We start from the raw sequence: 17139 nt of genomic DNA on the forward strand, positions 1-17139 counted from the left end.
CTCATAACTTTGTACCCTCCAATGTTTCTCCACTGCAGATGGTGACAGTAGCCACGAAATTAAAAGACGCCTGCTTCTTGGGAGAAAAGCAATGACAAACCTAGACAGCATCTTAAAAAGCAGAGACATCACCTTGCCAACAAAGGTCCGTATAGTTAAAGCTATGGTTTTCCCAGTAGTGATGTGTGGAAGTGAGAGCTGGACCATAAAGAAGGCTGATCACCGAAGAATTGATGCTTTTGAATTATGGTGCTGGAGGAGAGTCTTGAGAGTCCCATGGACTGCAAGAAGATCAAACTTCTCCATTCTGAAGGAAATCAGCCCTGAGTGCTCACTGGAAGGACAGATCCTGAAGCTGAGGCTCCAATACTTTGGCCACCTCATGAGAAGAGAAGCCTCCCTGGAAAAGACCCTGATGTTGGGAAAGATGGAGGGCACAAGGAGAAGGAGACGACAGAAGACGAGATGGTGGGACAGTGTTCTCGAAGCTACCAGCATGAGTTTGACCAAACTGCGGGAGGCAGTGGAAGACAGGAGTGCCTGGCGTGCTCTGGTCCAGGGGATCACGAAGAGTCGGACACGACTAAACAACAAAGGAAAAGCGGACATTCCGGAATCAAATCAGAAACTGAGGTGGCTTCTCTAAATCAGGGACTGTACCTGGGAAATAGGGATACTTGGAGGGTCTGGCATGCACTGCAAACATTTAAATCCTTTAAAAATCATTAATTCTGGTACCCCCCCCCCCTGAAACAACAAACAAATGCTGGGAAATTGTAGCACTGGTAGCTGGACTCTGTGAGCGACCCTTTTTGCTCTCCAGTTCCTGGAGGGCGCAGGAGTAACAGTTAAACCCATGTAGGTTTTGTGGCCACATCTGTATCCCACTCTGACAGATGTATAGCATTCCTTCCTGTGTGCAAATCACTGAATAATATTTACCTCAGTTAATTCCCATAAGCAGAACTGCAGCTTTTTCTTTCTTTCAGGGCTGAGGCACATTTTAACATCTGTGTGAAAAAGCACCACAGGTGAAGCATTTTTCTAGCCCAGCTGATACTTAATCACCTCACTTGTTTGCATTTTGTGCCTTGTGGAAGACAGACAGGAATGGTGCCTGAAATACAAAATATGGATTTTTTTAAAATTAAGTGGTCTCCCTAGGGTTGCCATATTTCAAAAAGTGAAAATCTGGACACAAAAGTTGTTGAGGGTTTTTGTTTTTTTTTTTAGTTTTGCAAAATCTCCTTGCTTTTAAAGCACACATCCAGATTTTCCCAGACATTTCAGTGATTTCCACCCAGACACTGCTTCCAACAGCCATATTCTGGATATGTCCAGGAAATTTCAGACGTATGGCAACCCTAGTCTCCCCCACTCTTTAGTTTTCCTTGCAGCGATCAATATTTTGCTACAAAACCTATTTTCATATATTGTGAGTCTTCCTCTTGTCCACTGAGGGGCAAACAGAAATCCAGTTGTTTTCCAGGGCCAGCTCTACCATTAGACAATATGAAGGGATTGCCTCAGGTGGAGCATCTGCAATAACACCCTGGCTGTTGCTTCTGAACCCCTTAACTTGTCCCCCCTACAATCTAGCCTGCTGCCTTTGGTGTGGCGATGAACTCTCCCCCACCACTAATGTCAAATTAAGTTTCAGCCGCCAGTCTGCCTGGTTTCTGTATCTGGAAGGGCGAGGAGCCGCCATCTTGTCAAATAAACCCCAGAGCCAGTGGCGTAGCGTGGGTTGTCAGCACCCGGGGCAAGGCAAGTAATTTGCGCCCCCTAACCCGGGGCAAGGCAAGTAATTTGCGCCCCCCCTGCACTGTCCCTCCCCCAGATAGTCCCTCGCTCTCTCTCCGCACCGCACCGCACGCCTGGCACCCCCTCCCCTCCACAGTGGGCGGCGACCCGGCGGCTCGGATCGGATTCGCACAGCCAGCACTGCAGTGAGAGAGAGTGAGCGAGCCAGGTAGGGGCAGAGAGCTGCGAGTGCGAGCGCCCCCCCCCAGATGTTGTGCCCCCCCACGCTACGCCACTGCCCAGAGCAAAACGCTAAGATAAATGTTATTATTTGCTTATATCCCACCTTTTTCCTCCAAGGAACTCCAAGGGGGTATACGTGGTTCTCCCTCTCCTCATTTAATCCCCACAACGACCCTGTGAGGTAGGTTAGGCTGAGAGGCCGTGACTGGCTAACACAACGGTTTCACTTCACCCTCAGAGGCGTACTCCATTGCCTCTTGAGACAGATGGATCATAGAATCCTAGGATGCCAGCAAAATGGTTATTTCTTCCAGACCCTCCAAATGTCCCTATTTTTCAGGGACGTCCCTGATTTAGAGAAGCCATCCCGGTTTCTGATTTGATCCCAGAATGTCCCACTTTTCCTTAGGATGTCCCTATTTTCATTGAAGAAATGTTGGATGGTATGGCGTTATCTGACCCCTGAGACGTCTGAAGGCAATCCTGTTTGGGAAAGTTTTTTTAAAAACCTTTAATGTTTTATTCTGTTTTTTATATATGTTGGAAGCTGCCCAGAGTGGCTGGGGCAACCCAGTAAGATGTGTGGGGGTATAAAGAGTAAAATTATCCTTATGGAATGGGACATCCCTATTTTCGTCAGAGAAATGTTGGGGAGTATGTCCTTCTAAATCTGGGAGCAGGAAGGGGGACCATGGCAGAGGGGCTTTTGGGGCCCCTTCTCAGAACCCACTAGTCCCAATCCCCTTTTCTCCACCACAGCCAAAGTCTCTCGCTTTGACCTGCCTTTAAGCACAAGCACATTTAATGTGCAAAACAGGCTGTGGCTTGGACAATTTAAGGTGCTGTTTCAGTGAAACACTGCTGCCCTCTGTTGATGGAAAATATAATTTTATTTTTTCAAAGGATTTTGCACCCGCTCAATTCACTTTTCGGTTTTAACTGCGATCTACCTTTGGATAGCTCTGGGATTCGACTCCGATAAAGAAATTGTTCTCTCTCACCACCCAGTGTCAACATTTCTTTTCTTTTAATTACCCTTGAAGTTGCTTTAAGAAGGAAATGGGGGGAGGAAGGGGGGAGGGAAGCCTGGAAACATTTTTGCTGCTGGATCGTACCACAGCAGGCATAGGCAAACTTGGCCCTCCAGATGTTTTGGGACTACAACTCCCATCATGCCTAGCTAACAGTACCAGTGGTCAGGGATGGTGGGAATTGTGGTCTCAAAACGTCTGGAGGGCTGAGTTTACCTAGGCCTGTACCACAGCTTCCATAGAATCAGTGTTGAAGGGGACTCCAAGAGTGATAATAATAATAATAATAATAATAATAATAATAATAATAATAATAATAATTTATTTATACCCCGCCATTTTGTTGGGTGGCTTCCAACAAAATACTAAAATACAATGACCTATTAAACATTAAATGCTTCCCTAAACAGGGATGTCTTCTAAAAGTTTGGTAGTTATTTTTCTCTTTGACATCTGGTGGGAGGGCGTTCCACAGGGCGGGTGCCACTACCGAGAAGGCCCTCTGCCTGGTTCCCTGTAACTTGCCTTCTCGCAGGGAGGGAACTCCCTTGGTGCTGGACCTCAGTGTCCGGGCAGAATGATGGGGGTGGAGATGCTCCTTCAGGTATGCTGGACTGAGGCCATTTAGGGCTTTAAAGGTCAGCACCAACACTTTGAATTGTGCTCGGAAACGTACTGGGAGCCAATGTAGGTCTTTCAAGACCGGTGTTATGTGGTCTCGGCGGCTGCCCCCAGTTACCAGTCTAGCTGCTGCATTCTGGATTAGTTGTAGTTTCCGGGTCACCTTCAAAGGTAGCCCCACATAGAGCCCATTGCAGTAGTCCAAGCGGGAGATAACCAGAGCATGCACCACTCTGGCAAGACAGTCTGCGGGCAGGTAGGGTCTCATCCTGCATACCAGATGGAGCTGGTAAACAGCTGCCCTGGACACAGAATTGACCTGCGCCTCCATGGACAGCTGTGAGTCCAGAATGACTCCCAGGCTGCACACCTGACCCGCTGCAATGCAGGAATTTCAAAACATGGTTCCCCATCCAATTTGAAACCATAATGGGCCCTGCTTAGCTTTGTAAACGTGGTAGCATTTTCATTGCTGCATCACTAGGACACTCAATTAAATAAAAGATGCCTCAAGGCCTTCCTCATGCCACAGAAACTTGCACCAACTTTCTGCCGTCGTTGTGCCAATTCTCTTGAGGTCGCACCCACAGAATACATTTTAAAGCACTCTTATGCCTCTTAAGCATCTGTGGCTTTGTTGGAAATTAAAATAGATTGAAGGAATAAAACCAGTCACGACTTCTCCCAGAGAATCCTGGGAACTAAGGGAGGATTATCTTGACTTGATGGCCTCTGACAGGTCCGCATTAAATTTAGCATGGTTGCCACATGGGCCCAGCCCTGCGCTGACCAATTTTAGCTGCCTTAATAAGTATTAGGCGTCTGGTATCTCAAGCAGGGTTTAATTTTGACAGGTGGGTGGGCACATCCAAGGACAGGTTGGCTTTCCACTCCGAAAATACAGCCTCGAATCTTCGTTGGAGCTGGAACAAAAGCAGTGTTCACTAATGGTTAAAGCTGGGTTTGTTTTGTTTTTTTAAAAATTTTTATTGAAAATTAAAACAAAACATATTATCCAAAAAAAAAAAAAAAAGCTGGGTTAATTGGAAGAGAAACTGCAGGGAAAAGCTCAGAGTCCAAGGCTGTGGTCCTAGCTTCTCTTACCTTGGAGCAAGCCCCATGAAATAAAGTAGAACTTGCTTATCGGTAGACCTGTTTAGGATTTTGCTTTTAAGGAGAGGCTGGCTAGATTGCTTGTGGGGTAGGCAGAAACAGGGTCATAAGAGGGGAAACATAGGGAGAGAAGGCTTGAAGAACAAAGATCTCTGACTTACTGCATTACAAGGCCTAGGGCAAGGAGGGATCACCTTTCGCCAAGGGCCGCATTCGCTCAGGGGTAATCTGTTGAGGGCCACATGCCAGGTGGAGGACTGAGCGAGCGGAGGTAGTCAGAGACAAATTAGCTCAATCGGAATAAAGACTGCTCTGCTGCAAGCCTTGCCCTGATGGCAACCTAAAATTAGAATTCCCAAACCTCTTCTGGAGTACTGGGAAATAAACCCTTCTGAGTTTTACAGGGTTACTCTCAAGTAAGATGATTTTGTGTGTCTGTGTGCAGCAGACCCGATAACAGCTGCTGGAAAGCGAGTGAAAGCAATTCCTTTCTTACTTTAGTGTGCTCTACAGAAGCGGATGCGGGTAGCGCTGTGGGTTAAACCACTGAGCCTAGGACTTGCCGATCAGAAAGTCGGCGATTCGAATCCCCGCGACGGGGTGAGCTCCCGTTGCTCGGTCCCTGCTCCTGCCAACCTAGCAGTTCGAAAGCACGTCGAAGTGCAAGTAGATAAATAGGTACCGCTCCAGCGGGAAGGTAAATGACGTTTCTGTGCGCTGCTCTGATTTCGCCAGAAGCGGCTCATTCATGCTGGCCACATGAGCCGGAAGCTGTACAACAGCTCCCTCGGCCAATAAAGCGAGATGAGCGCCGCAACCCCAGAGTCGGCCACGGCTGGGCCTAATGGTCAGGGGTCCCTTTACCTTTACCTTACAGAAGCCTACCGATTTGTTCACAGATAGCCGACAGGGAAGACTTTGGTCTCCAAACTGTACAACCAGGAAGAACTAGGAACTGCTCTATCCTGTATGGGCTGATGAGAGCAGGGACATATTTTAAAGCCAAGAAAATCAAAGAGGAAATTAGCAGGAGAGAGGAACTCTGATGAAGTGGGGGCTGCTTGAGGTGTCAGAGGCCACATAAAGCGAGGCTGGGGGCCAGCAGCTGGTCACCCACCTGTAGCCCATGGGGAAGGGGAGGAACTGCACATTAATAGCACCCAGACAAAGGACAATTAGAAGCTTGTGGATATAGGGCAACTCGTTTAAGAGATGCCAAGCAGGGAGAATTTCTCAGGAATCTAGTGGGAAGCTCACCAGTTTCTCAGGGTCAGCCCTGGGTTCTTCTCAGCCCTGGGTTCCTGGATGTTGTTGGACTACAACTCCCATCATTCCTAGCCAGCAGGGCTGATGGGAGTTGTAGTCACAACATCATACAGGGACCTAAGCTTGAGAAAGGCTGCGCTAGAATGTACAGTGGTACCTCGGGTTAAGTACTTAATTCGTCCCGGAGATCCATTCTTAACCTGAAACTGTTCTTAACCTGAAGCACCACTTTAGCTAATGGGGCCTCCTGCTGCTGCCGCGCCGCCGGAGCCCAATTTCTGTTCTCATCCTGAAGCAAAGTTCTTAACCCGAGGTACTGTTTTTGGGTTAGCGGAGTCTGTAACCTGAAGCGTCTGTAACCTAACGTGTATGTAACCCGAGGTACCACTGCATATTACTTTCCAGGCACAATTCAAAGTGCTGGTTTGAAGATAAAAATCTAGGATGGTTTGGGCTGTATGTACGGTACTTTCCAGACAGCTTCTTTCCCCCCATCCACATCCGCCTCTTGAACTCACAGCAATCTGCCACAAGCAGAGAGAGTAGCCACAGGATGGCACCCTCCAGCCACCAAATCTAGGCAGGAGATCATCAAGTGTGGAAAGTGAGGGTCTTTCCTTTGTACTGTAGGCCACCTTTAAACCCAACACTTAAGTGAAAGGTATGTGGACACACACCTCTCTCCTTGAAAGCAGACAAGAGGCGTTAACACAGTTGAAGGACAATCCATCCAGCCATAAACACTCAAGGGGGTGGAGAAAGGTTAGTGCGGCATTGGCAGAAGCCTGAAAGGCTGTATTTGGCTCTCCAACCCATCCTGCAGCTCGTTTTTGCGAAGGAAGGCATTTTCCCTTATATTTATTTATTCGCTTTAAAGGTAAACATAGCTGTCAACCGTCCCTTATTTGGCGGGAAAGTCCCTTATCCCAGCGCCGTGTCCCGCTGCTCTCTCTTATTGATGATGTCCCTTAAATTTCCCGGGTTTCAAAAGAAGCAGCTCCTCTCCCTCCCTCCCTGCCGGCCAGGGAGGAGGGAGGCTCCAGCTGCGTTACTCGGCTGCGTTGCTCACCCCAGTCTAAGAACGACTGGGGGGGTGGAGCTTGCATGTTTTGTGCCGATCAAATTGGCCGCGTTGCCTGGGGACTCGCCTTTGCTCAGTGATTCCCAGCGGAGAGGTGACGGTGGTTTTCCTTGCTGCATCCCCTTTGCCGGGGTGCTGCGCTGTGGGAACCACCGCTTGAGGCTGCGTTTGGCTGCTGTCAGACAAAAATCCCTTATTTTGGCTGCTGGTCCCTTATTTTCAAATCTGTAAGTTGACAGCTATGAAGGTAAAGGTATCCCTGACCATGGACGACTCTGGGGTTGCGTGCTCATCTCGTTCTATAGGCCGAGAGAGCTGGTGTTTGTCCGCAGACAGCTTCCGGGTCATGTGGCCAGCATGACTAAGCCACTTCTGGTGAACCAGAGAAGCACGGAAACACAGTTTACCATCCCACCGGAGCAGAACCTATTTATCTACTTGCACTCGAACTGCTAGGTTGGCAAGAGCAGGGACCAAGCAACGGGAGCTCACCGTCGTGGGGATTCAAACCGTCGACCTTCTGATTGGCAAGCCCTAGGCTCTGGGGTTTAGACCACAGCGCCACCCGCGTTCCCTTATTCACTTTACACGTTGTCTTATTGCCAAGGCACCCAAGGTGGTATCCAGCTTTGCCATTCTCCCACCCATGCACCGGCAGAGAGCAACACCAACACATGCAGAAATAAATCCCTGCCCTCCTTCTTGCCCAGCAGAATGGTGTCCTCAGGCCCTGGTTTTGGGAACGTTCTGACCAATCAAGTCCTGATGATGTCTTTGCCTCTCTCCCTCCCTTCCCCTCCAGGGAAAGGAGGAGACCTGCTTGTTCATTAAGATTGCTGGAAGGTCTCCTGATGGTGGTACCATTAGCTGAGTCAGGATACATGGGGTAGTGCCTCTGCCCTTCAGAAATAAGGCAGGTGCAAATTGTGAGACATCTTAGTCACCTGCTTAAGGCCTGTTTCTGTAGGCTTTATTAGCAAGCTTGGAATATACACTTCTTCTCATGGGCAGGATTTTATCTGACTGCGTTTTGTGACCTGCTCCAGTGTCATTCAGATGGAGAGTGGCATATAATTATTTTAAATTGAATACTTCAACTAAACGAATGGACGGTTTCTACAAAAACCTGCTGCTCGATTAACCAGGGACACCCACCTTGTTAAAAGCATCTTCCAGCATGCAGGTGAAACCGCCCAAGTCCGCTTTTCATTGGAGAGTTTATACAAAAGTAGACATACTACATAGTTCTTCAAATACACTGTCAACTTCACAGTCGTAAACAATATCCCGGAATTTCTGCCACTATTTACACTAGAGATTTTATTTGTTAAAGAAGAAGCACCCGAGACAAAAAATATTCCAAAAAACCTATTCATTTTTACCATTAGGGAGTTTTTTTTGAATCACACCCAATAGAGTAAAAAAAAAAAAAGTCTCATGCAATTTTTTCAAACAAATTAATCTTCCTTGGAAGATTTTAAGGGCTGAGTTTCCTGCCTCACGGAGGGTTGGACTAGATGACCACAGGGGTCATTCCAGCTCTACAATTCTATGATTCTATTGATCAAGGGAAGCAGGTTAAAATGCCCTTCTCTTTTGATTCAACACACACAGCTTGGTTTAGGACATCCTTCTACCCTGAGATACACAGCCCTGTTTAGGGGAGCTTTTAATGTTTGATGTATCACAGTATTTTAATATTCTTTTGGAAGCCGCCCAGAGTGGCTGGGGAAACCCAGCCAGATGGGCGGGGTATAAATAATAAATTATTATTATTATTATTATTATTATTATTATTATTATTATTATTATTATACACAGGTGTATCAGGGTAGCAAAGTACCCCCCCCCCAATCCTATGCCAATTGATTAGTTTGTTAAGTAAGGTTAACTCAATCAAAAGGATTTTAATGAATTGACTTTAGACTGCAATTTAACCCCAACCACGAGGGAGGTTTGTATTCAGGATAGTGTTTAGTGTTATCAACCTTTTTCTAATGTCATTAGAACTGGGCCTATAACAGCAGCTGGACAGATTTTCTTTTCCTTCCTAACCATGTTCTTCATGCCAGGAAAAGGTTCGCTTCCTAAATTACTCTTTTTGATAGGTGTCAAGGGTTCCCAAATTTCCACGTGTCAAGTTAATTCAACGCTGTTACTTCCAAACATCCAGTTGTATAAAACAAGATGTCACATTTGCAGAGAGCACCAGAGTAAGGGACTGAGGCTGCAATCCTAACCCCGTTTGCCTGGGAGTAAGCTCCACTTCACGCAGTAGGACTTGCTTCTCACTAGGCATGGTTAGGATGGTGCTGTAAGCTATGAACCAAGCGTTCATGGTTCAAATGTCACCACTGCTACGAATGCACTGGATAGACTTAGGCAAGCCACTCTTCCCTTAGCCGCAGACCTGCAATACGAGTACAGTGGTACCTCGGTTTATGAACTTAATTAGTTCCGGAAGTCCGTTCTTAAACCAAAACCGTTCTTAAACTGAGGCACGCTTTCCCTAATGAGGCCTCCTGCCGTTGGTACCCTTCCACCTTTCAGCTACCGTTCTTAGACCAAGGTAAAGTTCGCTAACCGGAACACTACTTCTGGTTTTGCGGCATTCGTAAACTGAATAGTTCGTAAACAGGCCTGTTCTTAAACCGATGTACCACTGTATACGGTAAAGGGACCCCTGACCATTAGGTCCAGTCGTGGCCGACTCTGGGGTTGCGGCGCTCATCTCGCTTTATTGGCCGAGGGAGCCAGCATACGGCCAATAAAGCAAGATGAGGCGTACGGAAACACCGTTTACCTTCCCGCCAGAGCGGACCTATTGATCTACTTGCACTTTGATGTGCTTTCAAACTGCTAGGTTTGCAGGAGTAGGGACCAAGTGATGGGAGCTCACCCCATTGCGGGATTCCAGTGTGGTGTAGTGGTTAAGAGCGGTGGACTCGTAATCTTGTGAACCGGGTTCGCGTCTCCACTCCTCCACATGCAGCTGCTGGGTGACCTTGGGCTAGTGACACTTCTTTGAAGTCTCTCAGCCTCACTCACCTCACAGAGTGTTTGTTGTGGGGGAGGAAGGGAAAGGAGAATGTTAGCCGCTTTGAGATTCCTTCGGGTAGTGATAAAGCGGGTTATCAAATCCAAACTCTTCTTCTTCAAGCTCTTCTTCTGATTGGCAAGTCCTAGGCTCTGTGGTTTAACCCACAGTGCCACCCGCGTCCCTTACCTGTATATGGTAATAATGGCTTATCCTACAAAGCGATTACCAAGACAAGGTATGCGGAGTGCTCTGTACACTCAAAGAGGTGCTGTATGAATATTACTGGCAACCCATACTTTTTGGCTTTTTAAAATTTTCAACAGCACTGCAAACCACAGGGTGGTCTCGCTTTGTGTGAAAGTGGGATCTGGCAAGGCCTTCCACAAACCACCATTAAGCAAAAATTAAGGAAGCAAATATGTTGTCATTCAACATTTATTATTTTTTCTTTACTGCCTCAAGATGAGTAGTCCCTATTGGTACAAAGGTCAGAGTCACAGACACAAGACACATGGAAAATAAGGGGGGTGGGATTTAGAAAGCACTCCTTGCCTAGACAAAAATAAAAAAGACTAACCAAAGAAAAAAAAAGTGTAGTGTTCTTTGCAGATATTTTACAGACCGAAGACCAAAAGCTCTTTATCATTGAAATGCCTATTATCTACTTAAAGTTGTGTGTACAAAACCAGGTATTTCAAAAGTGTCCCCTGTTGGGTTTTTATTATTTTTTTGCAATTCTGAAAAAAAATAATACAAAAAACAACATCCAGAAGTCTTACAGGTTTCAAAGGATATTTTTTTTTGCTTGTACATGATGAATAGGAATCAAGTCTCCCGATCTTGGAGAGGTACTACAATAGATTATCTAACATTTTCTCACATGTCCTAGCCACTACAAACAGGAGTAGGAGGAGGGGGAAAATAAAACCTGGAGTGTATTCTAAGTACACTGCACAAGCAGGGGTGGGGCTGCCTGGGGAGGGGCATAAATGTTAGAAGGGGGAGGGGAGGAGAACTTAAGCCCTTTCGCCACGGATGCGGCGAGCCAGCTGTATGTCTTTTGGCATGATCGTGACCCGCTTGGCATGGATGGCACACAGGTTGGTGTCCTCAAACAGACCCACAAGATACGCCTCGCTGGCTTCCTATTGAGACAAGGAAATTCAAGTTAAAAGAATGGAACTGCAGTTTTGAAATGCACAAGCGTGGTGGGGGGCAGATACAAAACACAAGCAGCAAGGTTTTGCAACAGATTATCTGTGTGTTGACATACTCATGGATTTCAAAATGCTAGCTCTGTGTCTTGCACGCAACAGAAGGCCGATCGCATCCATTACCTGCCTGCGGAAGGGATACACGCAATTCAATTCCCTTGGAATTTTTGGAATCGTGGAGAAGGGAGCATCGCCAGATGGAACAGGAGAGAAATATCGACAACATCTTATTCACACCCCAAGCTCCCAGGAGGAGGAGACGCTGCCACACTCTTATCTCGGTTTCATCTTTGACAGCGACACTTACCTTCTTTTTAAAGAAGTGGAAGTACCTTGCTTGCTATGGCAGCAGCTGTTCCTCCCTTACTTTTGAGCACAGATGGTCGCTGCCAGAACAAGCATGACCTCCAAAGGAGGAGGAGGAGGAGGAGGAAGACTGGAAGGGAGGGTGTGACAGCTCCTCATTTCTCTTCTCCAAGCCTGCCTCAGCCCATCTAATAGTTTCAACAGTGGCAGGGAACCTGTGGCTCCCCCGGTGTTGCAGAACTACAACTCCCATCATCCTTGGCCACGTTGGCTGCAGCTGATGGGAGCTGGGAGTCCAAGAGCATCTGAATCAGCACAGGTTCCCCATTCCCTCTTTATCAATGGAGCTGCAATAAAGGCAGAAAGCACCTCTCCAAACCCCAGCGCAGCAGAAAGCAGCACAACACATCCCCCACAACGACTCTGCTCAGGCACAAGTCTCCAGCTCACATCTAGCATGTCCAACAGATGCTAGATGAAGCTTATGAATTTAGAAGGTGACAACGGCAGAAGTGTCAGAGGGAGAGTTTCAAGAAATATCAAGCAGCTCAAGAGAACAGTCTGAGGGCACGTGACACAGCCTGTGCTGCAAAAAGCAAGCAGGGTTTCTTTTTGGCCTTTGAACTCCCACAAAGGAGCAGCTCTCTGGAACCAGGCATGGTCTTCAGGATGAAGAAGGGAGAGGCAACAAGGAGACGAGGCACATACCTGCAGAGCTCCAATGGCAGCGCTCTGAAACCGCAGGTCTGTCTTGAAGTCCTGAGCGATTTCACGAACCAGACGCTGGAATGGCAACTTGCGGATCAGCAATTCTGTGGATTTCTGGTACCGCCGGATCTCTCGCAGTGCCACAGTGCCAGGCCTGGGAGAAATGACAGTCATACCTCATGTTACGTTCGCTTCATGTTACGTTTTTTCAGGCTGCGTACCGTGGCGACCCGGAAGTACCGGAAAGGGTTACTTCCGGGTTTCGCCGCACGCGCAAAATGATGTCACGCGCATGCGCAGAAGCGGCAAATCACAATCCGCGCGTGTGCAAACGCGCCGCTGCGGGTTGCGTTCTTTTCATGTTGCGAATGGGCCTCCGGAACAGATCCCATTCGCAACCAGAGGTACCACTGTATAGGGAAATAGTAGTCATCTCCCTCCAACCTTGCTAACACAGTCATGAGGATGGAGGGAAACAGGGTACAGAAACTAAGCAGCGACCCCTCCTTCCCAAATCCCCAGCTCCGTGACAACTTTGGAGAGCACTTTTACTTGAGGCTAGGGGCTGACCAGATTGTAGGCTTGAGAGCAGTTGCCTGCCTTCTCTGTGCTCCCCACCCCACCCTGTACTGGCCAAAAAACTGACCTGTAACGGTGAGGTTTCTTCACTCCACCAGTGGACGGTGCACTTTTCCGGGCGGCTTTGGTGGCCAGCTGCTTTCGAGGAGCTTTCCCGCCAGTGGATTTACGGGCTGTCTGCTTAGTACGGGCCATCCTGGGTGGTCCTTAAGCTGCAAGAAACCTGCTAAGGGAATGGAGTACAGATGAGTTTATGGGGAAACTCATAGCTCTGCGTCCAATCTGCACTGTAAGGCACTACACACTAGCAACTCTGGGGCCTTGGGCTCAGTTTACAAACCCCATTTCATGGTAAGAACATCTACGAATAGAATATATTTATAAAAAGGGGGGGGGGGGGAACACCTCTAGATTTTCAATGAACATTCCCCGAAACCAGAAAGCACAACCCTGTCAATAACAGAAGCTAGGTTTTGGAAGGAACCTAATGGGTTATCCAAAGCAGCACCCCAGAACAACCACCTGCTGTATATATGACTCCTCCATTTTGTCTGATGCATCGTTCTTCATACATAGCTTCTTTAAGCAATTCAGTTGCCTTATTCAGCTGCCTGAACCAATTCACTTTGGCTATCTAGCCGGCACAGTAGACAGCATCAAGAGAACTGCTGAAGCTTTAGCAGATGTACACATGACATGCTGAGCCCCACTTTCTCTGGAAACTTATTTCAACACCTGATAAAGTCCTAAAATTAAAATATTTGCATGATGCATTACCTGTATCTACTTTTTTGTCATTTCATCTGAGGCACATCTGCATTTAACAGTTGAAAGAGCAGGAGCCTTAAAGTTCACTTGCATAGAAAGTGCGGGACAAATATAAAGTTTTACACTAGCAGCAAAGTAGTTCTTGCTGTCTACACTGACACCACAGTAGGAAGTGAACTACTCTTGTTTACTTGTATCTGCACCTACAGAGATTAATTACTTCAGTCAGGGAAAGAAAAAGCCCTTCCGGGAGCGCAAGTTGTTTTTATTCTGATCAGAAATCACTTAAGTCAGCAGTGTCTGGCATTATACACGGGACATGCAAAAAGAGGGTCTAATAAAAGAACGTATTTCCTTTGTGTGTCTCAGCTCCACAATATATTCCCTCCATTTCATCCTTTGTCATACACGCTGTTCCACAGACCTTTCCCTCTGCTTCTCCCCCTTTAAAAAATCAAGCAGGCATCAGCTAACATAAGACTGCAATCCTATACTTGGAAGTAAGTTTCATGGAACTCAATCTTACTTCTGAAAATGCACAGATAGGCTTACACGGTAAAAACCAGTAGGCCCAAGAAATGCATGTGCCATATTTTAATACAGAGAATTACTTTAATACAGAGCATTAATTTCCAGAGGTCTGTTGCAGCAAAACAATAATCTTGCGGCACCCTAAAGGCTTATGGTTGCAGCCATTGCTAGTCATACTCAAGAGTAGACTCAATGAAATTAATGGATATGACTAACATGGGTTTATTATTAATTAGGTACCTTATTTATGTGATTGCAAGCTGTTTCAAATTGTTTTTAATATTGTGTTTTAATTGGTGTAACCTGCCCTAGTACCTGAGAGTGAAGGGCAGGTAATAAACTATAATAGTAATAATAATAATAATAATAATAATAATAATGAATTTTAATCGGTCTACTCCGGGTGGAACTTACTTGGATACAACTCTTAAAAATTATTATGGCAGAAACTTTCATGGTGTTAGAGTTCACTTTATTAGATGAAGTAACTTTTCCCAGTAGGAAAAGGTCAGAGAAGTTAGCAGAAAAACAACTTAAGACAACACTTCCTAGCTTCCTTATTCTGGGAGAGAGTAAAAACTAGCAAGAATGGAGTATTGGAGAGGGAAACACTGTATGATCAAACTAATCAAATGGCAGTAATGGCTCTGAATCAGAATCTGGTTCCGTAACATTGCTGGCATTCATTATTACACAATGAACAATTACTGGGTGTGAGAATGTGGATGTTTTGTAGAAGCCATGCTTCCTTGTTCATTTCTCAGTTCTGTTCTGGATTCAAAACTCTACCTTCACTGCTAGCAATAAAAAGTAACATCAAACATGCTGAATTCAAAGAGCTTCCTAAACTAGCTCCAGTATTTGTAAAGCAATCTCACAAATATAAATTAAGACCACAAAACAACATAAAAACCTTAACAACAACCAATGCTCCAATATTATTTTTATACTTCTACATTCTCTGGGGTGAAAAAATCTGCTATCAAAATGCACAAGCAGTTTTTTAAAATTTCTAAAATACCTGAGGGGAGGAGAACCTGGCCAATCCAACCGTTTCGCCTTCAACTGTGTGTGTGTGTGTGTGTGTGTGTAAGAGAGAGAGAGAGAGAGAGAGGGGGACCAGTATTGTGTGAAAAAGCTCCGCACATGGCTCACAGTGAAGATAGCCTGCACCTGGCTCAAAGTGGAATTCATCAAGGCTTGCTTCTAATTAAACTTGCTCAGGATTGCACTATATCCGCACCGCACCCCCCAGAAAAAAACAACAAAAAACTTCCATTACAACTTACAAACGGCTTTAAAATCCTAGACACATACTGCGTCTAGAGACCCAGCCTTATGAGGAAACCTGGAAAAGAGGAGACTGAGAAGAGATTCTGTAAGCCATCTTCAAATATATTAAGGGCTGCCACATGGAAGATAAAGCAAGCTTGCTGTCTCCTGCTCCGGATGGCGGGACGCCAACCAATGGCTTCAAGTTAAATAAGAAAGGAGATTTCAGCTAAACATCAGGAAGAACTTTCTGATAATAAGAGCAGATCGACAGTGGAACAGTCACCCCCTGGCCTGGATGAGGTTGGTGGGGCAGTTCCCCATTCGCTCTAAACGGGCAAAGTCTCCACAGCTGATTCTGTAAAACCTAACTTTAGAAAAACCAGAGTTAGCAGCAAGGTCTAAGAAAAGGAACCGCCTGTCGTCATTAGGTGGTCCTGGCAAACAGAAGAGGCAGTTGCCATGGTAACCACAGCCCCCCCCCACATCCCGTACAGGGGGGTGGGGAGCACGTGCAGTAACAACATTATGAAAGCGGGGGGGGGGGTTGTTTGTTCACGGGTAGGGGCTGCGGTGACCTCTGGGAACAGGAAGCATTGGGGCGACTACATGGCCAGGACACCTGGGGAACACCTATGAGCCACACCGCAAATGGACTACACGCCCCAGGAGCCTTTGCGGGGACAGCTTCCTCCTATTGGCTGCCCGGAGTCAGGTGGCACAAAAGCACTCCCCCCCACCCCCACCCGCAGGCCGCAGAAGCCTTTCTTCCCGACTGGCCAGCGCGCGGCCGGCCAATTGGTTTGTAACCCGGGAGAGCAAAAGGGGGAGGGGGAGGGCACAGAACCTCCGGAAAAAATGCTCCTCGGCGATTGACACCGGCTGCCGACCAATCCCATCCCGAGCTCCCTCAGGGGTTTCGGGCCTATCAGCGAAGCGGACGTCACCCTCGCTCTTTCAGCCAATAGGCGGCGGGATGCAGACGGAAGGCGGGACTTGGCGTCTAAGCGTTGGCGTGTGTGTGGGGGGGGAGAGAAATGAAGGAGCGAAGGCATCGCCTCAGACGACCTCGGTTTCCAGTTGCCCCCCTTTACTTCCCTCCCCTCACCCAACAGGACAAGAGCGCGCGGGGAGCGGGGTTCGGCCGCGGCGTTTTCGTTACCTGAGCTGTTACGCCTCGCGCTTCAGCGGCCGTTGGTGCCGTTTGGTCGTCCCGCGGCGGCGCTCGCGCTGCTCTCCGCTCCCTTCCCGCTTTTCCCGCCAGCCCCAACAGAAAATGGCGGGTTCCAGGGCCAGGCTATTTAACCATCATGCAACGGGGCTGGAGCGGGGTGGGGGAGGGGGAGGGAACGGCTGGAAGAAGCGGCGGGTCGGCTGAGGTGAACGAGGCTCCTCGGGAGCCATCTTGCGCGCCTTGCCAACGCCTCAGCGAGGCCCTCTCCGCCTCTGCTCCCGCACGGAGAGCCCCAGAAAGAGAAAGCCATGAAACGCCAGGGTTTCATTTCACATTTCACATACGGCAACGGTTGCCCTCTCCACAAATATCTAGCCGTCGTTTGAAAGCTGCTGCTCTGATGCAGACTATAGACACTATAAATTGTGCCGAAAGCAATGTGTTTTAAT

At 47.4% G+C, this 17139-nt stretch overlaps 1 protein-coding gene across 2 annotated transcripts; it reads right to left on the bottom strand.

Annotated features, from left to right (window-relative positions):
* Positions 1-10557: 10557 nt before the first annotated feature.
* LOC310684783 (histone H3.3A) lies at positions 10558-16818 on the bottom strand. 2 transcript variants are annotated; one of them, XM_083456369.1, is made up of 4 exons: positions 16679-16818; positions 13013-13171; positions 12367-12520; positions 10558-11283 (listed from the first exon to the last, which is right to left on the bottom strand). In XM_083456369.1, exons 2-4 carry the CDS (start codon positions 13138-13140, stop codon positions 11155-11157), a joined length of 411 nt encoding a protein of 136 aa, XP_083312495.1. In that variant the 5' UTR covers positions 13141-13171; positions 16679-16818; the 3' UTR covers positions 10558-11154. The 2 variants fall into 2 exon arrangements, with proteins under 2 accessions (XP_083312495.1, XP_083312496.1); XM_083456370.1 differs by having other exon boundaries at positions 13013-13168; positions 16679-16817.
* Positions 16819-17139: the final 321 nt, after the last annotated feature.

This window comes from Podarcis tiliguerta (assembly GCF_965153285.1).
Source record: "Podarcis tiliguerta genome assembly, chromosome: 8".
Taxonomy (NCBI): Eukaryota; Metazoa; Chordata; class Lepidosauria; order Squamata; family Lacertidae; genus Podarcis; species Podarcis tiliguerta.